At 46.4% G+C, this 26,874-nt stretch overlaps 1 protein-coding gene across 19 annotated transcripts in view; it reads right to left on the reverse strand.

Annotated features, from left to right (window-relative positions):
* LOC139110336 (protein muscleblind) overlaps positions 1-26,874 on the reverse strand; it is a 350,852-nt gene that overhangs the window by 106,079 nt on the left and 217,899 nt on the right. The window contains exon 2 of one of the 19 annotated variants that reach the window (XM_070670036.1): positions 23,404-23,814. The exons of the other annotated variants lie outside the window; for them this stretch is intronic. Coding sequence (XP_070526137.1) covers positions 23,764-23,814 — 51 coding nt within the window. The 3' untranslated portion in view covers positions 23,404-23,763. Of the gene's footprint in view, positions 1-23,403; positions 23,815-26,874 lie in introns of those variants that run through there. 19 annotated transcript variants of the gene reach the window in all.

Here is a 26,874-nt window from a genome sequence, read left to right on the forward strand (position 1 = left end):
TCCGTGGCTCTCCTCGTAATCTACATCGAATAATTCCGTCTTCGGGCCGAGCCGCGACGTGCGAAATCCCGCAAGAAGGATGCCTGACGGGAAGGACGCGCGTAATGCCCGGTAAAAAATAACGCTTCACGATTCTCTGCCCGCGGCGACGAACGACGTGTGCGCGCCGACGTCGTTGATTCCCATCAGCGATTCATTTTTACATCTTTATTCCGATTTTCCTCCAGGCGACTTTGATCCAAGTAAAGTTAAATAAATTTCCAATATTTATCTGTTTTAATAAACGTCCGGCGTAACATATTTGAAAACCGCGGAAGAGACGTCCGTAACGTTTGAGGAAATACCACTTCTGACATTATGCAGGCGTATTTATTTTCACCCCTTTCACGTGGACAAACGAGCGGAATTATTATGCGATGCGCCGTTAATTTGATAAACTCCAGGGCCGCTTCGCGTAAAGGTTAACGAGGAACGTATCGCGCGAACCACCGCGGTGCAAATGACGTATATATGAAACGAAACATATAGCGCTCGGCGGTAAAACATGATAATGTAATAGGAATCGTGGAAAAGCAGGATCGTAAACTGTAATAAAGTGGGATGCAGGGGCCGGAGCTGTCGGTCGATAAGTCGACTCTCCCGCGTAAATGGACCGCGTTATTTATTTCTTTTTTTCCTTTTTTTTTTTCTGCCTCTCCTCATTCGCCCCGCGCTCCTGTTCGTCCTCAACCCGTCTCGCCGAGTCTCGCCCCGGCGGCGGAGCGAAAACGGCGGTGCCGATCTTCGCGTCGAAGTTGCGCCAAGTTATACGAAAAGTTGAGGCGGAAAGTGGTGTGTGGTAGAAACTACAGGAATTACTGGCAATTACAGGAATGATTTATTAACTTTGGAAACTGGCTATCTCGAGCCGCGCCGCCGCCGGGTGCCTCCGCCGCGGTTCTGGATGGCGCCGCGTCGAAATATTCTAATGAACGCCGCAATAACCGGCCGCGCTCTTGCGCGCGATAGCAGATCGCGCTATACCTTCCCGCAATTATAAGTATTAAAAAAAAAAAAAAAAAGAAAAAATTTTTGCCGCGCCTGGAAAATCAACGACGGTTCTCTCCCCGATGAGTACAAGGTCTCGCCGGCGTCGATTCTGCGGGGAGCCCGCCGCGCTTAGTAATTAATTAATCTCACCTGACTTAACGTCGCTCATACGCCCCGTGCGTTATCGAGCCCGGCACAATTTTCTTTCCCGCTTTCGTGAAATTATTTCTCGGAGCAACCGGCTGCGAGATAGTCGCATTAAAGAATGCATTGCAAATTTGCCGACGTCGCGATTACTCCGACTGCGCGCAATTGCTTCTTCATCAAAGGGCGCGGTAGAAAAAAAAAAAGAAAAAAAAAAGAAAGAAAAATTGTTACCAAATTAGAGCCGATTTAGTTGAACGTAATACGGTTAATCATTATGGTATGTACCTTCCATTATTGGCGCCGGGGCAATAATAGCGCCGATGATCGCAAAGCAATCGATCTCCACGCTGGCGTTAATGGAAAATGAAATTGTGGCCGGAGTATTATCCCGAGAATTTGGATTATCCTAGCGCTTAATAGAAACTCTATTAATAGCCGGCATATTGTTTCTACCGACGGACAATGCCGAAGATCGTCTGATCCGCAGTTAATGACGCATTAACGATCGCATATGCGCGCGACCAGGTCGGCGCAAAGTGCCACGCCGCCAATTGGCACTCTATTTCAGACACTTTGTGACGTGCATTATGTTATATTGCCGCGTAACGGCAAATTATTCCAATCACCAAGATACACACGCTATACGTCACGTGATTCAATAATATTCACCCGTTTAACCGTAACATTAATTAAGTTTAATCATCAATCAAGCGTCTACATTTTTTTTTTTACAATTTCCTAAAAGAAAATAAATAAGAAAAAAAATAAAACACTTGATATACGCGATTTTTTAAAGATACATAATTGCGAGTTCTTTTCACCCGAACAGTAGAACTATAAAAATTGCAATAGGAAAGACAATAAAAAAGTTCCCGCTGGAGATCCCGTCACTCTTTACGCGATTTATTGCCGTACAAGCAGGATCTTATATCGCGTCGTCGAAGGTAGATAGTCGCGCGGCACAAAAAAAAAAAAAAAAAGTAGGTTTAAAGAAGCAATTTTAACGGCGCCGGAAGAAGTCTATCCGACGATACTGCCAAAGAGGCGCAAAGTTCGAGGGCGAAATACTATCTTAATCGGTGGATGTTAATCGCGACCGATTCAGCCGAAGCCCGACGGGTCGAAACTTCGCCGCGAGATAGCAAAACTTGCAATTCGCGCAAATCACTCGGCGGGTGGTGGGAGGGGGAGGGATCAAGAAAAAGTGTTACGGGGTGATGGATGCCGCCAGAAAGTTCGTCGAGTTTCAGGTACGTTTACAAAATTCACTCGGCTGACGAAATTACCGGTTGTTCCGCCGCGCCGGCAGCCTCGCAATACCGGCGATCGAGGGGGTGGCTCGATGCTAAAACCCTTTCGGCCCGACCCCCTTTTCGGAAAGCAATTCCTACCCGAAAGTTCCGTTCTCTCAGTACCAATGCAGGTGGTACCGTACCAGTCGCGTGTTACTGCCGGCGTCATGTTCGATATCCGGTATGCCGCACACTACACAGAAACGTTCGGGATATTCTTTCACTTCCACGCTCGTAAATCCGTGAACTTGGTCTTATTACGATATTACCATCGCCCGATGCCCGACGATCCGAAATTTCTAATTTAAACCGCGCAACCTGATTACGAGCGGTTTAAAGCCCGACGGCCGCGGAACAATCCCGGCAGAGTTATAAATTGAAATGTAAGTGGTTATATCGCCAAAAAGTTCATCGCGCGCGTACGCGGGTTATATTTTTCCTACGTAAAAAATATCAAATTATATCTCGCGTAGGTTTTTTTCGGGGGCTTTTCTCTTTATGAAATTGTGGGGCGGTAAATAAATTCAGCTCGCGTTTCGGAATTAAAATAACTTGTCATTCCCGGTGTAACTCAGCGAACGGCAATTTGCACAAAGGCCGGGTACGCGCGCCTGCGATATTACGTTGCGTGAAATAACGAGGGCAGAAATCTTTCGCGAAACGAGCGTGGCGTTCGGTTTCGGAAATACCTGTGACGTTTTATACAACGAGGAACGCTCCGGGATCTTAATCAAAAATGTAAATAGATATAACCCGTAAAGGCACAAGACACCATACGCCTCGGATGGCTTAGACATCTTATTGTCTCCTAAGCCTTTCATTTATGTTTCGAAGCTCGAGATCCCGAAGCTCGAGATCAGAGAACAATAGGTCTTTGACAAAGCCCCGCGAGTTTTGGGGACATCTCGGCGGCAAGTTTGCGCTGGCTGCGAACTGAAAGTGAATGCGATAGTCTGCACAATCCTTAAAGCACTGCGGAACATATACACCTATTGTGCAATAGTAGAAATTTTCTCTCCTTTAGTTTTTGCGAGATTCTGCGCTGTATCAGATCGCCTCTCTTTCTCTTTATCTCTTAATTCCGCGAATTACGTACTAAACTCAATAATCGAATAACTATCGCTATCAACTTTTAATTAAATTATTACGTGATTTATTTAATTGATTTCATCTTAAAAAGATTAAAGCGACAAATATTATATCGTTCTGTGTCGCTCGATAGGTTTTTTTTTTTTTTTTTTAACTCGCGGAGCAAAACGACGGCACGTTTTTCGAAAGAGGATAATTTTCGAGCATCAACTCGAGCGTTTCGTCGCGGGAGGCGTGGGGGTAGCTCGCAACGCGAACGACAATAGGGGGTGAAAACGAAGAGGTCGGAAAACACAGTCCTATCTGCAATTGCAATCGATAGCGAGGTCGCCCCGAAGTCTCCTACGTCGACTGCGATATTTAAATGTCAGGCACATAACACGCGTTTGCCACCTCCGCAAGGGATAGGGTACCCTAACATTTATACCTTCGCCCTCGTACTCGAGCCTACTTTTCTTCCTTTTCTTTTTATTTTCTCCCTTCGCTCTTTGTCGATTTCGTCTTACAAGCATGCGAGATAACCGTATATAGACAGAAAAATAGGGATAGAATAGAAGACAGAAAAAATACCGAAAAAAAGGACAGAAAAAAGAAAAAAAAAAAAAGAGGGAAGGCGGGCAAGAAAGGGAGGAAGGCGACGTTATTAAACTCAAGGGTTTTTGACTTCCTGCAAGGATGGGTAAACACGCGGTTCTATCTCAAGCCGTTACAATCCGACGTGGGTGTCGTTGGCAGTGATAGTGGTCATGGTGACGCCGGTCATTCTGTATTCTGCGAGGCCAACAGATATTCCGGCCGACGGAACGGACCCAATTTTCCCGAGCAGTCACGGGGGGCTGTCCGTTCCCTTTGTGTCGACGCGCGCGAAAAAACCGTCGGCGGTAAAATCTTTGTTCGACGAATGGACATTATTAATCCGAAAACGGCCACCTTTGTGGAAAGGGCCGAATGGCTTCATCTCGCGGATCCCCGGCCACTGCTCGAGGCCGTGCCATAACGTCGACGGTCATGCAACCGGAAGCGAAACTTTCGGGTTCGCGTGGTGCACGCGTACGCGCGCTCAGCGTTACGTAATCCCTGCGAATGAGCAAAGTGGTTAAACCGTGATTGCGAGGTAAACACATCCACCAACATTTGCACACCTCCGCCGCGTTTTCCCGGCAAAGCGGAGCCGTCAGATTAACAATAAATAAATAAATTGTATTCCGTTTGTCGGTCTTTGTCTTAAATAAAAAGCCGCGTTACTCCGGTAATATTTTCAACAGCAATGAGAAAAAAAATTAAATTAAGAAAAAAAGAAAAAAAAAGGTAAAGGAAAAATACAGTAAATTTTCCTTAAAAAGTAGAGATTTTCTTCCAGACACATTCGTTTTCATATTCCCGCTTTCACGGTGTTAACACTTCGAGTGGCGGTCGAAACATTAGTTAGAAAGTGCGGAACTTTTATTCGCGATGAGATTTCGCGGGGGCTGGAAAGAGTGACGCGGGTATCTCGGTAATTCGATCGGATGGCGGACGCGCGCGGTGGGCGGAATTTTCGACTTTACGCTAATAGAAGAGATAAACACACTGCCGCCCGTACCTGGTATTAGATATTCCGGAAAGACGAGGGAGTGAAGGGAAGGGCCGCGAAAGGGCGCGGAGAGCAATTTTCGTCGGGACTCGAATATCCCGTCGCGTCACGACGTGCGAAACCTTAACGTTAAGATCTTTTTAGAGGCGCTAACGTTATTAATCCGGGAATGGTACGGTTATATCCGGGCACACCCTCGCGACTCCTCGGAATGCCGGAGGGTGGCTCGGTCTCGCGCGGAGAGAAATAAATGACGTCACGCCTCGGGAAAAGTACTTCCCTGCGGTCTGCTATTCGACGGCGAAGTTCGAGACAAAGAAGAAGAAGAAGCCGCCGTTCGTGCCAAATGCCGTTGCTGCCGGCTGAACACCCGTCGAAGCTCGTAAGTCCGGGCATAATTGGATCCCGTATTTCTAATAAAGAGTTAAACGACATTTTTTCGATAAGAAAATCGAACGGGGCATTAAATTGGAACGTCGGGGCGTCGAAAAATATAATTAAACGACATATCTTCGGGATCGCTGTCGGTACTCGTTTTTTTTTTTTTTTTTTTTTTTTTCCGAGAAAGACTCGCCGAGACAAATAATAATAACGTTTACAATAAAAGTAGCGCTGTAAGAAAAGCTATATACGTGTAGATTATTAAATGCAACGAATATAACATTGCATTTTACAGACCTAGTTAAAATTCAGTAAATATTACGCAAATAAATAATATTTAAAAAAAATCATGTATTCTCAAATTACGTGCAAATGCACTGAATGTTTTTACAGCGCGGTTTTAGATTATTATATTTAGCAATTTACACGCAGTCCTTTTTACAGCGTGCCTATAAGTGCACTGTAAAACAGATTGCCGTGCGTGTCTTTTTGAGTTTTGCGATATTAAATTTTTTAATATACACCGTTTCACTTTTAAATATCGCTTACGTCGCTTGACACCTTTTTCATCTCGGCGTGCAATTCGTACCGATTCATATCCCTTGTCGTAATGGTACGCGATTACAGTGGAGGCAGTCATAATTGAAAACGTCCGTTCTTTATTGAGCGGACGCGCGCATGTCGACGTGACCCGAAAGTGAGCTAGTGTCCTCGCGACAAGCGAAGCCAGATAGGTAGAAGTTTATGACTAATTCCGCGTAATTTATGACGAGCGTAGCTGATAGTATTGAATAGGCCGTAGTCACGCGCTCGCTCTGTCAGCGCCGCTCGGTCCGTTTCCGTTATTAAGAAAGTCGCACAAAGAGAACGACGTCGCCTCTGCGCACCGCGCCGCATATTTTATTTTATTTTATTTTTTTTCTTTTTTTTTTCTTCTTTTCTACTACAATGGAATCGAAAGTGGCAATGCGTCAATCCAATAACACCCCCAGCATTTTGCCGATTAACACATAGATAGGAAATATACGGATCGCGCGAGAGGTTCACGTTCACGAGAAGGCATCGAACAATGAACGCGTGCACAAAAGTGACGAGAGAGAATTCGCGAGTGGATGGGAACTTGGACCGTTGAAGACCGTAAGTTCCGCCCCGCGCGGTAGCTCGTTGCGTCCGCGACGCGGGCCTTTTTACCGGCGTGCACAAAGTGATTTATAGTTGGCTAGTTTTTCCCTATTCCGTACAAAATGACAAGGGAGCTAATTAACTCCGCTATTGTTGGCCCCGACCCCGATCCTTCAGCCGGCAGTCGCAAAACTATTATTACTCACGCCATGTTACTGCGCGGTAATTAACGAACACGGCCGGAATATTCGACTCGGTGAGGAGGGGGAGGGGGAGAATTCGCTTTCGCCGACTGTCGCGCAACTTTCAGCCCCGCTGTCTCCCGCTGAACGTCTCCCATTCAAATGGAACGACGCCGCGACATTCCGGCGTAAAAAAAAAAAAGAAAAAAAAAGAACTCTTCCGACTTCTCCGACGTAGCGCGATCGAGTCGGGATGGCGTACGAATTTCGGGAATGATGATTAACTCACGTTTCGTCGAGTAACCGTTGAGCCTGCAGTGGCGACGCGCCGGAGTTGCCGAAGTTGAGACTCAGGCCGGAGATGAACGGCGCAAATTTTCGTGTAACGCGGAGTAAACTTGTGAATAATTAATTAGTAATACGAGACGGGGGTTGCTAAGGGCCGGTCGCTCGGACGCATCCTTTCCAAGCCGCCACGACAGCCACGGCGCTTGGGTTTGAAATTGGAGTCCCCTTTAGCCACGGGGACCTCTCCTCGTTCCCTGAGCCCCGTCTTCGAATGAGGCACGCGAGGCGACGGCCACGTACCCTCGCTCACCTCATTATGCTAATTATTTAAATCCCCCAACGCCACATTATGTTAAGCCCCGGCGCACTTGGCAACGTGTCCCCGCGTATGTGTATAAATCATCGTTATATCCCGTAGCTCGTTAAGAAAGTAAAGAGGCTGTGCCGTGCAGCGCGAGAGTAATATTATTCGATGAAACGCAATTAACTCGCGAATCATTTCCGCGAACTTCGGACTCACGCGCACCTGCAATCTACATATCTGTTACTTGGTATAATTAATAGAAAATAAACCGATACTCGTTAGTACATTCGTAACTCTTTTAAACCTCGTAGGCAGCTCATATAATTTTTAACAATTATAAAAATCACGCAAGCGCGAGTATCGAGGCCGCGGATGATCGCAATCAAACGGGACGAGAGGCGGGGGAGAAAAATATATATTTTCGCCGTAGTCGCGGGCTCGCGTATACGCGATACATCGGGAGGAGCTGAAACGTGAGAGAGATACACGCCGAGAGGGTCAGCCCGCTCGCAACCTTAGTTTCACATGCCCGGCGCATTTCGGAAAACTCGAGTTCAGCCGGGCTTATAGTTGAAGTTTGATACGACGTTGACGGTGCGCGCGTTTAGCGAAACGGTTGGCAGTCTCCGCGCGGCATGAATAAAACATTTTCAGGGTCGTAAGCTGTTTCCTGCGTTTTTTTAAAGGGTCGACTCACCTCCGGTACCGACTCGTGCTCGCGCGCGGCTTCCTGAAGGCGCGGCCATTAGTGCCGCGCCGGGCGACGGCGAAGTGTCGCAATGGAAATCGTGGCAGCTGGATGCTGGTGTCGCGGCCTGAATGCGGGACTGACGTCGGTTTAACGATCCGTTGCTCCGCGACGGCTCGACTCTCGCGTTGACGTATCCAACTGACGCGACGTAGCAGTAAAACGCCCTCGATGTTTTCGACCAGCATATATATTTCTGACAGAACATTCCCTCCCGTAAACCGGCGCTACCAATTTTCCCGGCCGACAGCGCTTAAGTCCCATGTACACTCGTAAAACAGATTCAAAAGCATTACACGCCTTCGCGAGGGCTAATCCGCTTACAGCGTCTTGAATTGCAAATGACACGCTCGAACGAAAGCGGGGCTGATAACGCATAGTTCAATGGCGCGTGTAATATGTCGCCGTATCGTTTCCGCGTATCTGATGCAAAGTTTCGGGGGAAACTCGACGCGCGGAGTTACATCGGGAATCACGATGAGCGCGCGTGTGCGCCGCAGCTGCAGGGAAACATGATGAATCAAGCTAAATAGCACCGGGCGAAGCACCTGTTTGCCCACGTTGCAGTTTCGAACGATTCTGCCTGGCTCGCCCTGCCAAGGCGCAACTTGCGAAATTGATCGTAAAACATTATTATATATAGTTTGCCGAAGTAAGACGTCGTAGAAGGGCCGTTCAGTTTGCCGCGATGATCTCAAATTAATTGCCGGATTTAAATCCCGTCGGCACAAGCAAAAGCGCGCCGCGGCGTTGAAAATAACGTCGACGTATTATCATTCATTAAAATAATATTCGCTAAACTCTCGATCGTATTTATCAGCGAGACAATTGTAATTGAATCTCGCCGAGTGGTCATTTTTATTTATTTCTTTCGATCGCTCATATTTAAAAAAAAATAATAATAATAAAAATAATTAGCCGCTTAATTTTATATTTGGCGCGAAACAGTTCTATATTTATCTATGCGCGTTCTATATTTCTATCCGAACAGTTTGATACGCTGGCTCTCTGCAATTTTCTTTCGCTAAACTTAATTAATTATTAATTATGCTCCGCTCGGCTATCTCCCGGCTAATTACAGGGGAATCACGGCCTCGCGCGCGCGCACGCGCGCCCTGCGAAGGTCGATGAACGCGGGAGGGAAAAAGAATATTCGCGGCGTTTATCGAGACTGATCACCTTCATTTCCGGCGTCGATCATCTCGCGCGCGATATCGGCCGCGCGATTCCATCTGGAAGTTCGCCGGCAACAGCAATACGCAAACTTAAGTGGAAATTATACCGCCGGCTCGCCGCAGCTGCCGAGAAAGAAGGCGAAATCAGACTTAATTTCGTTCCGGACACCTGACTACTGGCGCCTACGCCTATAGCTGATAGTGAAATATCATTTCGCAATTTCGTTTAATTAAAATCTGATTCAAAGTTCGCGAAGAACAGCCATCACGCGGCCTCGCCAGCCCGGATGGTTCCCCGTTACACCGGCTGCGGTTAATGCATCAGCGAAAGAGTTCGATTCTGTTTCTTCCCCCGTCCCCCGTCGTTCGCCCTTCTTACCGCCACCCTACCTCCCCTCGTTACGAAAGGTAAATGATATCTCTGCGAAAACGGCCGAGTTTTGTTTGCACTCGCAGCGAGTGACGGCAGTATAGCATACGATCTTGACATAGTCATTTCAATTGCATGCAAAGTGGAGGCTCGTTGAGACGATGAAACCGCGACGGAAGAATATTGGATAATTACCGCTCTTTATTGAGGAAATTATTAATTATCATCTTTGTATTTTTTTTTTTTTTTTTTTTTTTTTTAATTACTCGCTTCAGTGATAAATCTATAATTTTACCTCATTACGCTCTTAAATATTAATTAACCCTCGCTTTAAAAAATACTGTACACTTTTTTGGAAGCAAAAGAAATACAACTGAACTCGGTCCTTTTTTTTTATTTTTACACCCAATGTACGTTTTCGAATTTGGCCATATACGCGGTCTCGAGGTGGAAAGCGAACTTACGTAGTTTCGTGAAATTGAATAATTGAATATAAAAAGTTGACGGGTCGTCGCGCAGGAGCCATCGCGACGACGTATCCTAAGAACCGCGCCAAGGCGAAGCCCCATGATATACCTGAGATGATGTCCCGCATTACCGATAATACTACAAACACGCCTCCCTTAAGAGATGTCCTAAAAGTCTCGCGCAATAAAAGCCGGTGCTCATAAAATATCGCGTCCGCCACCCTTCGGCGTCGCTTATCCGGTCCCCGGCCGGATGAGAGACGTAGGTACATAAAGTGGGTACTCCGGCGGATTGAAATATAACTCCGAATATTTCTTTACGCCGACATTCGATACGTATACTTACGGCGCGATACTCTCTCATGATTACACGTTGACTTTCATACGGCGCCGCGTCAACGTTCGACGCAACACGATCGGCCGCGACGCCCGCGAGGGAAGTTATTAAAAAGATATGTGCGCCGTAACGCGCCCGCCATCGACTCTCGCGTACGACACGCCGGGGAACCGCGAATTAATATTAATACGACCGCGGCGCCGACTCGCCGGGGAATCGAAGGAGGCGGTCTGCGAAATTTCGAGCCTCCGGCGACTCCGAGAAAATTGCATTCCGCGCTTTTATCGGGTCCCCGTTGAATAGCGATCTATCGCGGGAGTCTTCCAATTAAAATCCTTGCCCGGCGAATTATCAATTAACTTGAGCGAGATGTCGTATCAACTGATTGCGCGCAGATGGAAAGGAAAATAACTGTAGTTTTCATGAATCAAATATACCGAAATATTTTGAGGCGAAGAAATAAAATATCGAGGGGAAATAAAAATAATTTATTTCCAATCACACGCGATTTTTAAAACGACGTGTGGTTAATTTATTAGAAATTACGCGGGTCCACGCGAGGAGAGATTTTTTTTTTTCCTCGGTAATCAATACGCGCACTTTCATACGTTAAGTATATTCTGTCCTGAGGCAGCCGCTTCCGTGGAACGAGGACGTATAATGCGTTCTACGAACGCGATTTACAAGCGGTGTATAAGAGTAAGCGGATGGGGTTCGGCCACGATTACGAAGGGCAAGTCCACCTGGGTATTACAGCAATAATCGTATAACAAAGAGCGGGGGAGCTTGAGTAGGGTCACCTGATGGTCCTTCCGGGTTGAGTATGGGTGTGGTTTGTTAGCGGCCAAGTTTTTCGACGTGCGAAGTGGAGAGTGCCGGCGAGAGAAAGAGGGAGAGAGAGAGAGAGAGAGAGAGAGATTATATAGCAAAATCGCGTTCTCTTTTTATCATCTCGCAGTTACATTTCCATCGCGTGAAAAAAATGGTTTTGTTGCCATTTCGTCAAATCAAAAATGTGAATACATAATTCATACGTAAATTCAAAAACATGCAAACATTTGCACATTTGTACGTTTGTATGTTAAATAAGAAGTGTCCCGAGATAATTAAAACGTGTTACGTGACATTATAAATAACATATGAGAACGAAAGCAAAAAAAAAAAAAAGAAAAAAACAACAAATTAAAAATTAAAAAGTTACAAAATCTCGTTATCCCGACTAAAACATTTTTTATAACTAACTCACGCAACTCAACGGAATATCAAGATACAAATGTAACGCTTCCACCCACGGTGTCCGAATCGGAATAAAGAGACGGTGGAAAACGCGCGAAAGGGCCAATTAAAAGATCCGCGAGGCGCAACTTAATAACAATCGCGATAGCGCGCGGTGTCTGTCATGTGATTTTCTGCGGCAAGCCGATGCAAGGAAAATATTTAGCCAGGTGCACAGCTAGCGTGTGAATGGAAGGAATCGGAGCCGCGCGCTCTGCCTGTGCCTGTATAACGCGCATTAATTAACTTAATGAAACACGGAAACGTATACGGCGTAACGACAGCGAGCGGATAAGCATAACGCAATATGTCGAACAATACCGCGCCCGGATAACTTTGCGTACGAGATTACACCTCCGTGCGCTATTTACGCGCGCCTCCTCGGAATCGACCCGACGGCGGAGCGAAGTTTTACCCGCTCCTCTCGAGAGGTAGAAGCCGTGCTTCTTGTCCGAAATGCTTAATACAGCGGGACGCGGCACTAAATATAAGCTTGATTTATTATCGAGGGGTTATTATTAAATTCGGTCAGGCCGCTTCTCCCGTCCAAACGGAGTTTAAATCTTTTTCTCGCCGCCTCTTTCTCGCACGTCCGTCCGGCTCGAATAAAAACGAGGATAACGACGTGAAAGAGCGAGAGGGAGAGGGTGGGACGGCAGGAACCGATGAGGGAGAAAACGTTTCGGAAGAGTAAAGCAAGCCGACGAATTTATTAACTTTAAAAGCTGCCAGCAATGCCATCCTGTTGGAGGCGCTTTCATGGCTTTACGATCCGGTCCACCTCATCCCTCTCGGAGCTGTCTCACCCTCCCCTCTCCCTCCCCCGACCTCGCCCGTGTACTTCCCGACTTCCCGCCGTCGCGTCCCGTGAGCTACGATGCGCAACTTATAATTTTCTTTGAAGCTTCGCGGCTTATCGATCGGGCTCTATGATTGGAATTTATAATAACCTCCGATCTGAGTGCCGTTTCACCGCGCGGATGCAACGAGAGTAACGGAAGATAGAAGGGGAAGGTAGCTGCACTTCCCGGGTTTCATATCGTCCCGACCAACGTCGGTCGGGGTAGGTATGAGAATCCAATAATTGAGTCACAAAGATTTAGTTTCCTACTTTCGGTATCTTCGCGGCGAAAGAGGGACGGCAATTATCGCATTACTCGTCGTTACGTTTTTCGATTATTAATCCGCTTTGTGTAAAATAAAATTAATTTTTATTCACGCGCATTTTAATAAACATCGTAATTGGTACATTTAAAAGAAAACACGAAAATCGCGTGTTTCATATGTCTTTCATGGAAATTGTAGCATCGCTAATTAATCACTGGCCTGAATTTAAATTTTCGATGAATCGATGATGTTCCACATATTATAAAAAATTCTGGTATTCAATAAAGTTTGAATTAATTCCATCAAAAGGTATTATAAAAATATGCGCGTAAAATTAATATCATTTTGAAGCAACTAATTTATTCATCTAATAATTTCCACAATTTTATTTTTTGTTTTTTTTTTTTCTTTGTTGGGAAAAAAAGTTATAAGACCGCGGAGAGTTTTCCTCGTTTCAAAATTGTAACTGGCAAAATAACATACATCCCCCGACAACCGTTATGTATAGAATGCAGAAACATGGAGAGATCCCAGAATTGATTTGTTTCGATGAATAAGGATAGGGCGAATTGAGCAATCGCAATTCCTGGAAACTATAACACTTCGCAACGACCACCCATTTCATTTCTTCGTCGAATAATCTCGTCGATAAATCGAAAAAACGCTCCTTCGCGGTAGCAAATGGTGCATATTTTGTAGGAAATATCTTTATGTCCTGACGAAATTGCACTGTTCAAGTAATATTTCCCCATTATTGTAGGAATAATTTTTTTAACAGGTTAATAAATGCAGATAATTCGAATTTCTTGCAACTTTCAAATATTGAACCGAAATTAATAAATGACTGATGAATTGCTGTAATTAACTTGATATAAATATATATTTTAAATTTTATAAATCTTATAAACCTACAAATTTTTTATTTTAAAACGTATAAAAATAATATGTTTACATGCACAAGACCGTATATTAATATGCAAAATATATAAAGTTCGCTTATTATTAATAACGTTAATAATATCGTATACGAATTATTCAATAAATTTTTGTTGATTAAAATATCATCGGTTTATCGCGCGGTCAATTATTAATGTTTACTATAAAATAATCAATATTAGCATATCGAAATTTCGGGCCCGAATCGTCGATATCGAAACGTGCGACGCGATAAATACTGGCATCGCGCGATTATGATAAATTGTAATCTCGTCGTTACCACCGGCCATTTATCGAATTTCATTCCGCGCACAGATACAGTTGTAAATAATGAGCCACGAAATTTCGGGGTCGGAAAGATAAATTGCAGTTGTCACGCGCTGGAAGTTCGAGCCGCGCCGCGCCGACTGCGGTAAGTTTGCCCCGAAGAAGATTCCCAAAAGAAAATATTACGTCCGGTTGATCCCAATATTTTTTCACGAAGCGGAGAGCAAAAAAAAAAGAAAAAAAAAGAAATAAAAAGTTTTAGTACCTACCGATTTGACTGATCTACAAAGTGCCGGATAAAATAACGAGAAGCGATAAGAAAACTATAATTGCGCCAACACAGCTGACCTCGTAAATATTTCTAAGCTCCCTCCCTCCTCCTCGGCAAGATATAAATTTCTTTTTAAATATACGGTGGCATTAGTTAATTAGTTTCATTAATTAAACATATTTTGACTCTAAATCATTCGCAAGTGGGATACTAAATATATTAATCACTTTACTAATATTACGAAATACATCAACACAATCGAGTGCTATTACCAAAATATGAAATCAAAAGTATTTTGTTATATCCCATTCAAAGCCGCTGCCAAATTTGCAATTAAATATGGTTCCAGCGGCCACAAAACGCACCGTTAATGCCTCGTTGTTGGCACTATCGAGTTAATTGCTTCATTATCTCATTTCCCCCGCGTGAAATATTCTGTAATAATTATTTCGACCATTTCCGTATACGGATCTAATTAAGCCGGATTAATCCCAGCGCGGGCGGACGCGTCAAACTATCGAGGGAGGTTTTGTCGCGCCGGAAAAACATAAAGAAAAAAATATATATGTAAGGAACGGCGGGGAGAAGCGGCCGTGGCGGAACGACGTTTTGCGAATGTCGCGTTTAAGGGTTTTCCGAATCTAGCGGCTAACTATTCAGCACGACGTGGCGCGATGTTTCACGCAAGACGAATTGCAGTTGTTACGCGACCGAAGTTCTCGTCGAGAGAGAGAGAAAGAAAAGTGTGTGCGAGAGAGAGAGCGGACGACCGTGGTCAGCCGCACTGGAAAATGAATCCTCCAGGAATATATTACACCTTCCTGCTCCGCCGCCACTACAAGCACTAAAATCCCCGCAGCAAGCTGTTAAGAAAGCCACGATAAAAAGCGCCGGTCACGAGACGCGCCTCGTACAAAGGATTGTGACTTACTGCGGGAAAGCTGTAACGCCGGAACGTCAAATTCTTTTTTTTTTTTTTCTCCCTCCCTGTTGTAGTAAAAATAAAAAACGCAGAGTTTCCTCGCTCGCCGCGGCAAGCCTTTACTCGTCTCGTGAAAGTTCTCACTTTCGATGGGCCCAATGCAATTTTGACGAATGCATTTCTTTTCTCCCGATTTTTTTTTTCATCGAAATTCTCCCGAATACCGTATACGAATTATAATTTTATCGCGTTAATTAATAACGCGGCGCGTTCGAAGAGAATGACGTTCCCGGACGAGCGTGAAGTATGCACGTCGCGCGTATCTCGAACGGGGAATCAAGGTGGGTTATTGTACGCGCGTTACAGGGGTAAGATGAGTTATGGTGGCCGAGTGATAATTTCGTAAACGCTGACGCGAGCGCGTGACGCGATCCTGTCCGGCGCGAATCTCGGCGCGGGCGAAACAATGGCGGGATTCGTTCGCCAGACTTCCGAACTCGAGAGTAATGGCCTCGTGAACGGTGCTTCACGCAAGACGAATTGCAGTTGTCACGCCGTCGAGGTTCCCGGCGCGGCGCGGCGGAGCCGTGGTCAACGGCGCTCGAAAATGAATCCTCGAGGAAGATATTATATCCGCCTGATCCCGATCCATTCCGGCGGACAAGAGAATGATGTAAGGAGGCACGAGGGGTTGCCGTGCGCCGTCACGGCCGGCGAGAGGGACGGAGCGAGGGAGGAGGTCGGCTTTACGGGGATACCGAGTAAATGCCCCATGAATGAACGATGAGCCTTGGGGCCGACCATACCCCCGGCCACCTTTGGCCTTGCTTGCTCCCTCCCCCTCCCCCCGCCCCCACGTCGCTGCTCCTGTACGTTCGTCACCCCTTGCGAATTCGAATCGGATTTCAAGTCGGTGTCTCGCGCGCTCCGTGGAATTGCGATTAGAATCGTCGTAGGGCCGGATCCATATTACATTCTCGCGAGAGCGACAAGCCCTTCTCCCTGAGCTCCCCACGGTCCCGCCGACCGGTAATGAGATTGATTGCGAGGAAACGAAAATAGATGCGCGAACGAGAGCGGTCGCCGGGTGAGGTAAGACGCCACCCCGATAGAGTCCTCGATCTTCATGGTCGCGGGATTAACCGCGAGGAAAAAAAAAAGGGAAAAAAAATTGAAAGGATTTGTTAAGAACGGCAGCTGACGCATAAATATTCGGCGCGCTCGCGCGGCTTCATTAAATGTTGCTTCGCCGGCATATTGTTTCGGCTCGCGGCTCGTGATGCGCCCGCTATTAATATTAATCCGCTCATTCCGCGGCGGACAATACGCGAATGAATATCATAAATTATGAGTGACATTATAAATTGTAATACCGCGATTATACAGACGGGCCCGCGTAAATATTTTAATTATATGCGATCGGCGAAAGCGCCGGTTGTCGCGCGAATCGCCGACAGGTCGCGAAGTCGAGTCCGACGGCTTATCGGGACGGTGTTTAATTGAGAGCGACTTTTTTTTTTTTTTTCTTCGAGCTCGCCCGCCGTTGGGCGCGGACGCCCCGATTCTCCTTTCTTCCATTACGCCGTCGGAGTAAGTGGCAATGTAAAACGTAAGGCTCGATAACGCTTGAATAATTCAGGAGTCAACGAGACGCTGCACTCCTGTTATTGGAGCAACAAATCCGCGACGCATTAGCAAACAGAAATAGACTTTTACGGGCCGTTGGCCCGACGCGGAGGGAAGAACTTTTCGTCCATCTCGAGGATTTTAAAATACGGCAGAAGTGCCTCTCGGTTCAGATTACAACGCCGTTAATGCCGGCGGTCCAAGTAATTACGCTGATGTTGTTATGCTGGTTAACTTCTTGCATTTCAAAAAGTAAAATTCGACCCGTCAGTCTCAATTGAAAAGAAAAAGCGTTCGTAGTCGGGAAAGCTTTCCCTTTATACGAAGCTCTTAATCCCCCGCGGCTTCCTCAAAATTATACCGGTTGTTTTGAATCCGGAGCAAAATTAGCATCGCGAAGGTCCGCCCCCTCCCCCGTTCTTTTTCGGGGGAAGGGAGGGCAATAATGGACCGACCTGCGGAGGCGATTACCAGGAAAATTACTTCGTACGCGAGGCACCGACTCGCGCAATATAACACGAATTACAAGAAACGGGATTAAATTGAAAGAAATAGTCGGAGATCGGCTTTGCGCGTCAATCCCCATTAAACTTCAATTCTCCTGCGAGCGCGCGAGGCGAGTCCGAGCCCATAAAAATACGAGCCGCCCAGGACGAACGTGCGCGAAGCGAAAAGGGAGACACCGAGTACAAAAAGAATAAGAAATGGATCACGAGAATCGCTACGACCGTAGCATTGTGGCGGCGATGCCGGCCGGAATACGTTACCCCGGCGATTGACAGATTCTGCTGACTGATAACTCGAAGCGTCGGCTCGCTGGGATTTCCAGGGAACTGCGAAAGGCAACTTGGGACCGAGCGGAAAGAGAGAAAATAAAGAAAAGAGAGAGAGAGAGAGAGAGATAAAGAGAGAGGAAGGGAGAGGACGCGGCTAAAGAAGTAAGGGACGAGGAGCGATTGACGCATGAAAGATTCATGGCCCGCACCGATGGCCACATCAGAAATGCCACGAGGCGAGTCTCGATTCTCCTTTCCTCGTAGCTGCCGAAAGGTATCTCGAATTGCCGGTCCGGTCGCCTCCGTTAGCTGCCTCGGTTAAACGTCCTGGGCCCGTTAAATCCGTTCAGGTAATCGCGCCGCGTCGTCGTCGGCTGATTAGCTGTCCGGAAACGAAAATCGCGGCGGAAAGAAGGGAGCGAGGGAGAAACGGTGATACGGGGCGAAAGAGAGAAGATTCGGCGAGAGAAATCAAGACGTCTCTCCTTGCTCATGGCCTCTTATCGTAGAGAACGATACACATATATTGGTCCCAAGAGAGAGAACAAAGTTCGTGTACGTGTTGCCCACATGCCGCTGTGCTGGCCGACTCTACGCCCGTGTGGGTGTGCATCGCCGCCCGTGTTTCTCCCGAAGTTACGTGCGGGGCTTTGAAAATGGCCGACGCTCTTATGAATTGGCATTAGAGGATAATTACGATGGTGATCCCAAGACGGCGATATATTACACTGTAACGTAACGCGAGCCCAGACGAAGGGCTCGGGATCACGAGCGGCGAACGCGTAAGGAGTCACGACGCCTTCAAATTGATTTAGGATACTGAGACGTTCTTTAGCGGATTAGTAATATTCGACGACGGAAAAATAAAAGCAAAAAAAAGGGGGGAAAAAAAGAAAAAAAAAAAAAAACAGAAATTATTGCTAAAAAATGTCGCGATTTTTTTAAGCTAATCGACACGCAAAAATCTCCAATATCTTTATACTGAAAATTTGATTTACCGCTGGCACATAGTTTATAGATAAAAAAATGATTACAGTTAAAATTATCACAATTCAAAATTATTACAATTATTAATAATTGTAATAGAAAATATGGACTTTATTTGGTGAATAACACGCCGTAAATTCAAGAAATTTTTTTATCTTCGTTCGTTGTTGATCGATTACGTAATTTCCAGCTATCTTTCGCAATATTCTTTCTTCGAAGATTCTCGTTCGCCTTTTGAAGGCACGGTTTAGAGCCGCGTTCGATGCACGCTCACAATGCAATAATAGCGCAAGGAGCGAATGAGAGAAAAAGAGAGCAAAAGGAGAAGCGCGGAGCGTAATAGTTTGACGGTGATTTGTGGAGGGCGCAAAGTTGATTCAGGGGTGAGAACGGCACAGCTTTCGACCGACGAAAATGAGCCCTAAATCAGGGATGCCGGGGAAAACGGGTGTAACGAAAAGGCTGGCAGGAATACGCGGGGGCCCACGAAAGATAGCGGGGTAGCGGCGGCTTCGCTCGGAGGAGAGAAAAGTAGGATGAGTCGACGAAAAGATGGAGACGCGCATCTCTCGCGAGCCAGCAGAATCCAGAAGAGGGATTTGCCACTCGAAAATCGGCGCAAGCAAAAAAAAAAAAAAAAGAACAAAGAAAGATCGAAGAAAATGACTCTGCGGCGGCGGGGGGAAAGACGGGAGGGCAAGAGGACGAGAAAACGGGGGGGCCGCCCCCCCGGCTAGAGCAATGTGGCTGTCGGTAAGCCGCATCGAAGCGAAAAATACGGTTTTTATCTTTAAGTAGAACCTGGTAATTGCGTAATTAATTACGGCTTTTATCCCACGGCCAACGTCGTCTCGCGCGAGACGGAGGTAACTTACCTACTTTGCCGGCCGGCACCTGGGCGATCGTGATTTACGCCCGCCTCGGTAATTAACATAGATAGAGACCGGTGTCTCGTACCGACCTCCCCTTCGACTCCCGTTCGCCCCGCTGCTATTCCCCTTGTCTACCGTCGCCCGTTCTCCGTCCACCATCACCGGCCGCCTTATCGGGCGGCGCGACATCTAAACCCCGAGATCGCGCCAGACTTCTTTCCGCGAATGGAGGGAAGTCATTCTCAAAAGCTCTCGGAGCTCTTTTCCCATGCAATTGTACCAAGAACGATAGCCAAACTGTCTCCAAACTTGCTCGAGTTCTCCTTATTCCACATGAATACTTTTTAACCGATTTACACCCGGCGCCTCCTCGAGAGATTCGGATCAAACTTCAGAAGTGCGCTCCTCTCCGGTAAAAACGGAATCTATTCGCAAAAAAAAAAAAAAAGGAAAAGAGGAGGGAACTTGCTCGAATAATTAGTTAATTTGCATTTAGCGTTAATTGACACTCTATAATTTTGACAGATCAACTAACTCGTAATTTATAAGTCTAATGCTCGAAATAAAAATACGAACGGCTTAAACCTATTAAAAGATATCCGAATAATCAATTTGCAAAATAATTTCTCATAAAATCAACGTTTACTTCCGACGCATTTACTCTCCGCTTTTTGTCCCAGACTATTTTAATTTTCCACAGCCTTCTTCAACGCAATCCGGATTATCGCGAGATAAGAGCGTCAGTAGATTAACATTACGGTGGAGGAAGCTACGTAGAACGTATTTTTAGCGCAGGGAGGGACGAGGGAAGGGGACGTAAGATCTCTCGGGGTGAATTTCCGGCGAGGATTCTCCGCTTCGCTCGGCCATACTTCTTCGAAAGTATTCATACGAGGGAGTCCTCGATCCCCGAACATTCGGTAAAACTTTCATTGTTCCGCCGGCGATCGGTGTTCATCATCGGCGAGCTCATGCATGTCCCTGTTGGCGCGCGCGAGAGCGATGTACAGGCAGACGAAGTGGAACGGGCGAGTCTCGCGCGAGAAAAACGGCTCTGCGGGCTCGAACGGGTTGTCCGAATAGACGCCCGAGGAAGTCGGAATCTTAACGGCGACGGCGATCTCTTTATCTTCGAAAAATCCCGTGAGTCTCGAGCGAACGCGCTCGGCAGAAAATTCGCTCGTCGATGACGATCGCGTGTCGAAGCGATCGTTCGTAACGGATCTACTCGTATTTAATTTACGACCGAGAACCCGCGGCGACAAATAGCGCGATCCAAATGGGACTCGCGAACGAACGATCACCGGGAAAAATAAAAAATTTTGAGCGTCGACGAGAAAATCGAGACTGCGAGCGGAATATAAGATAAAGAATGAGATTTTTTTAAGCAACTCTGGAGACACGTGAAACGGAATAATGTAGAGAGGCAGCGGCGAAGACGACGTCAATCGAGGTTACTCAAACATTCGCGAATTTACATTGTGACGTACTCGCCGGGAAATGTTACTCTATTTGCAAATTATGCAGGCCGCGCGATTTGACGGCGCAGCCAATATTTGTGGACAATTCAAAGGCAGCCGAATTAATCACTAATGGAGCGGACGGTCGGGCCGAGTTGCATTTAAGGCGACAGAGCAACCGCGAGGGGTGCAGCCGTAAATTTCACGCGGGACATGAAATTTCAATAACAATTCAGAACCGGAGTCGCAATTAAAGTCATCAAAGAAGCTCCGAACGCACTCGGGCGAGCGGTAACATAAGTACTCGCCGAAAGTACTTACGTACACACAAAAGATACCCCGGCGCGGAGACGGAAAGGGACGGTAAAGCAGGGTCAACGCCGGCGTCCGGTAACTGAATTTCCCGGTGTCTCCTCGGCGTTACCTTGATCGATCGCGAGATCAAAAGTCGAAAAATTCTCGCCGCGCGGACGGCCGAAGTCCCCGGTCCAATTTGATTTGCAAGCAAAGTACGCCGCGGAACTCAACGAGGAGAGATCGGCGGGACGCGCGGGGATCGGGAGGCGAAAACCCGGCCATCTCCTGGAAAGGGACGAGGGGGAGGGGGAACAACGACGAGAACGAGGAGAGAGATCCCGTGTTAAAAAACGCGGACGAGGCAGAGGTTAAGGAGAACCGCACGCGTCCGAAATCTCAAGCAGATCTCATCGTCGTCTACCGCCCGCCTAACGGCGGTTACCTTCGTTTGTAGTCGTTTAACTTGCCTCTCTCCTCGCCAAACTTCGTCCAGGCAATTCCCGAGGGTACGTCCGCGGCCGCCGCGTCTTAACCCCCGCACTCGAACTCGCCCCCTGACAAAGCTCTTCTTTATTTCGACCGCTCTCTGGCTCGACGCCCGATATGATTTTACGACGACCCGATGAGCGGGCGCGATAAGGGGCCGACTGGCTTTCATTACTATTCATTACGTCCGTTATATGTGATGCGCGATATCAAGTCGGAATTAAACGGGAGAGAGAAGAAACGGGCTCGGGAGTTTAATTACCCGAGTGATCCATTAGCGAAGACGAAGAGACGATCGCGCCTCGCGATTTCGTAACTAGAAAATCGTTGTTGAGAGAAACTTTAACTTCGTAAAAAGAAATTTAAAAATAATAAAAAAAGAATAAATAAAAAGAAAAAAAGAAAGAAAAAAAAAAATTTGACAAGCGTGAAACATATCACGTACATGATATACGGCGAAGCAATAAACCCGGGAACCTAGTTTTCGTCTAAACTTACTAGGGAGACAGGGAAAGCTGTTTGTATCCAGTCCGAGTACGACGTGTGTCGCTGAATCGAAGATAAGCATTAGAAGCGACCTGCTCGATATCTTATGCTGCACACATGCACGTGGCAGGGGAGGTCCGATTCGCGTCACGCGTCCGAAAAACTCGAAAGTGCTATCCTCGATCTCGTTTTTGCCCTTCCCGATTCTTGCTCGCGTCGTCGTCCGACGGTACGGCAGCTCGCGCGACTTCGCATGCGAGAAAAGTTTATCGAGGATAATAAATTCCACGGCGGGGCGGGGGGGAGAGGGAGCGTTCGAAATCCGGGACGATCCGGAACGATCGGCGCGGCCAGAAACAGTTTAAAGCCGGAGGGGGCATAAGTCTCGAAGTAGACTGGGAGAAAAAAAAAAAAAAAAATTACGTCGTTTGAATACACGCCTCATATCACCGGGAGACTTTGAGCGGAGCTGCGATACGATAGCGGGGGCTGCTAGTGACTAACGTTATCCGGGCGGACACGTCGCGTGCGTGAGTGCAAGGCAGACGGTCGAGAAAGAAGAGTTCGGGGGGGGAAGGAGCGCTTGCTACTTGTGCCTAGGTGTATATCTTGGCCGAGACATGAAAAATGCATCTAACGGCCCTCGAGGCACTTCGCCATTCAAGTCCACAGCTATCCTCCTGCCAACCTGCCACCACTTTTCAGATCAAAAGTTACCTGCTCGCGTAACTTTCCCGTGCGCCGTCTACCCGCACCAACAGACCGCCGCCACCATTATCAGTACCGCCGCCCCTTCCCGATTCCACCCCGTCCGTCCAGGAAAAGCCTCTGCCTACCTCTCGCTTAACAAAGCACGCGAAACTCTATTACACACCGAAGCCATCGCCCTCCCCTCCTCTCCTCCTCCTCCCCCCCCCCCCGGCTTATGTATTTACCCGATGCGACGTACCTACGTGAGCGTGAAACGTTCTCCGCGTTCGACGTGCCGTAACGCTTACCAACAGCCACGCGAATTACTTTCGCGGTTTCAGCCGAATATCCGCGTTGGTCGCCGAAAACCGACCAGTTCCGGCATGAGCCGGATGAAACTAATTATCTTCCCCCTCGGTGTTTTATGTGATAAGGCCGAATTCGCGTGCCAATTCCGAACGGCGGTTCTTCCGTTACGTAACTCCCGTTCGCGGCGGACTGCACGCGCGTATTGCTGTCAGCGGTCTGGAAAACTGCTGCCAGCGCACAACACATTTTGCAAGTAAAAAACAAACAAACTCCGTCTCGAGCAAATAAGCGTATGGGTACTAATGATCGCCGCGGACTGCAGCTATTCCCGCAGGTTTTTCTAGCAATTAGCAACGCGCTTTCTCGATACCGTCATAAACGACGCGCGATGGTACCTTGTTGCAGGTTCAAATAAAAAAATTTTATTCTCGCGAAAGGGTACGATCAAGCAGACTAATACTCAGAGGTAATTGACTTACTTTTATCCGGCTGTTACCAATCCTTCGGCTTTAGAATCAAGAATAGATGAAAGCATTTGCTTACCTGTAACAGACAAAATAAAACACAATATAAAAACTCTTCTCCGTTCAAATCCTTTAAATAATATATTAATCCTCGCGTGAAATATGAGAGGAAAACATTTTTTATATTACAAAAAAAAAAATATATAAAAAAATAATAATAAAAAAATAAAAAATAAATAAAAGAACCCTTAAGAACGCACTTTCTAAAACGCAATTTTCTAAAACATTTATCCTCGCAAGTCCTATTTCGAAAAATTATACACGCCGACCATCGTATTAGACATTCACAAGATTACATATACCTATACGTGTATACATATATGTTAAGCCAGTCGGCCACGAGTTAATATAGCATTTATTTGCGGATTTCCACGGAATGCAAATTGACGGAATCCACCCAGTCCATTTTCACATTATACTTCTTCCCTCCCTCCCCACCCGATGATGTTGCGAGAGCACACATCGCGGCACTCCCACTCGCTAATTTTTAGTTAAGACGGCTTTTAAAGACCACCGTCTATTATTACAACGTACACATTACGCTAATGATACCTGTCGCGCGCATTACGTAATTAACATCGGCGCGATACGTTTGCTCATCACCGGCGCTCTTGGTGCGGCTACCTCGCGTAAGGGAGCTAATCACTATTTCACGCTATTATTCGCGATCTCTAATTTACCGTGTGTTTATCCAATTATCCATCAGGCGGTTTTGCGCGAGAACTGCTACTTGCCCTCCCGCCCGAGTCCAGGACGAAATAAAAACTGACACATCGATGATATCTGTGTTGCGTTTACCCCTCTCGGTTTCATTTCCGAACGGAAATACCGGGCCAACGCGCGCTTTATCTCTGCAATATTTACGCGGTTAAGTTTAATTCGCGTTATTTAAACTTGGTAATTGGCAGGGCATTCGTTTAATCTGTTTCAATTATATCTCTTTAAAGTTCAGAGTGTACCTATTGATTATGACGCACTGGATAATGAGACGGGGCTGCAAACAATTTCTCGACGGAAGACCCTCGCGGATAAATTCACACCATATGTAAAAAAACATATATTTTTTTAAATGTATTTTTCCAAAAAAAATAATTAAAAAAAAAAATAACATTTATAATTCCTGTCAAGCATCCACGTATTTTACACGTGAATCAAATATACGTATAACAGACGTAGACATCGTACATATTTTTAAATATATTTTCACGAAGAAATTTTTTCCACGAGGGAAAGGATCGGCGAAATTAAAACGCTCGACCTTTAAAATTTGTCTAAAAAATTAAGGCGCATTAATTACACGCGCGAATTGGTACGTCCGCGATAAAGTCCGTTTAGAAGATCCGATAAACAGCCGGGAGGGGCTCGTAACACGGCGCCGCGAAATTTGGCCCGGCCCGCTCAAATTTTTCCGGCCGCCAACTAATTCGAGACCGTCATAGATACACGCGTATGTATCATGCCGGGCGAGCCTGGCGGTTGTACGCGCGCATATATATATATTTCCCCGACAATGGGAACCGGAGCCGGGTTATCTCGGTTCTTTGTATTCAAATTGCTGCGGAAATACAGCCGGCAGATTATGTGGAATAGGCATTTATCGTGGGATTATGAAACCCCGTATTGTAATAATAATGCAACGTTACTCTCGCCCGGTTTTAATTACTTTTTTTATACGTTCCCTTAATCGATGACAAAGATTGTAAGGCCGGTAAAAACAGAATAATTACCGCCTCGTCGTGCTCGACGGCGCATTCGGGCGCGGTGGTAATTACGCTTTGAACGCGAAAGGGAAAATGCAATCGGTAACTTGTAAATCCCGCGTGAAAAGGATCAATGTGTAACGACTCCCCATGTGATTTTCGCTAACAAGCAGTTCTTACGTAAAATTATCACGTCCTCGCTGTCTCGCATCTTGCGAGTAAAATAAACGTAATTACAAACAATACGTTCCGTAATTTCCGTCCGTGCATCTCTATTAATTACGTCCTTATTAAATACTTTCCGTATCAATCGAGTTAAAATTATATACATTCTCTTAATGTAATAATGCCCTAAATGCGTTTATCATTATAGTTTTACCTTTCGTTTAAAAATCCGGAATTCGAAGACCGAATAAAAATTTAGCTCATAATAAATATTAAGCGTAAAAAAAAAAAATCTTTAAACAAAAATAAACCCGAGATCTTTCGCGGAAATATAAATGGAATATGTCGCACAGCTGCGTTCATCGGCGACGCAGCTTTCGGCGTCTGGCAATCGCATCTCGCTCCTTGTAACAAACAATAGAGAGAGACGGGGATAAGACGGAGTAAGACGGAGAACCCGAAATAGTGGCCAAGTTATAAGACGCTATTAACACAAATGATAGAGACGCGGGGACTGCGCATGATGAACGATAATCCTCCCGAACGCTACACTTGTCGGCTCGCTGATCGTCCCTGTCGACGTGGTTGATTCATGGCATGCGAGAGATTCAGCGATAACGAATTCGGCGGTACATTACGCCAACTGTCAGGCACAACCGAATGTTTGCCGGCAGGATCGGCAGATTTTCACGTGGATTAGATCGTCTGGGCGGGCCAAATAGACCCCGCGCGCCGTCGGCGAGCTACGCGTTGCGCAAGAAAACATTCGAATAGCGCGGTGACGACATCGCGCAAACAAGACGACGATATTTCGTGACATATAAGATTACATCGCGGACAAGCGCAGGTAGCGCGGCAAATTCGGCGCTCAACATCCCTCAATTTAGCCGGTGTTATATAATTATAAAAGCTCCTCGGGGTCTCGCAGCGGATAGCTTCGCGGAAGCGGACAAAAGGCGTCGTTATCGAACGCGCATATAAAACGCGTCTGGTCTTTTCTTTTTCTTTAATTATTTATTTCCTTGTAACACGTTGTTACCATTAGTATTATTATTCTTATCTAATAAATTGCGACAGTTAATTTGGAAAAACTTCACGGTACGTTCTCCCGTGTAACTAATCTCGGGATTTTTGTCAACTTAATTTGGGTCGCCTTAGTCAACCCGCAGAACAACAGTCCGATACTTAATGGCCAATTAGAAACGGTGACCAGT

Source organism: Cardiocondyla obscurior, linkage group LG20 (assembly GCF_019399895.1).
Source record: "Cardiocondyla obscurior isolate alpha-2009 linkage group LG20, Cobs3.1, whole genome shotgun sequence".
NCBI lineage: Eukaryota > Metazoa > Arthropoda > Insecta > Hymenoptera > Formicidae > Cardiocondyla > Cardiocondyla obscurior.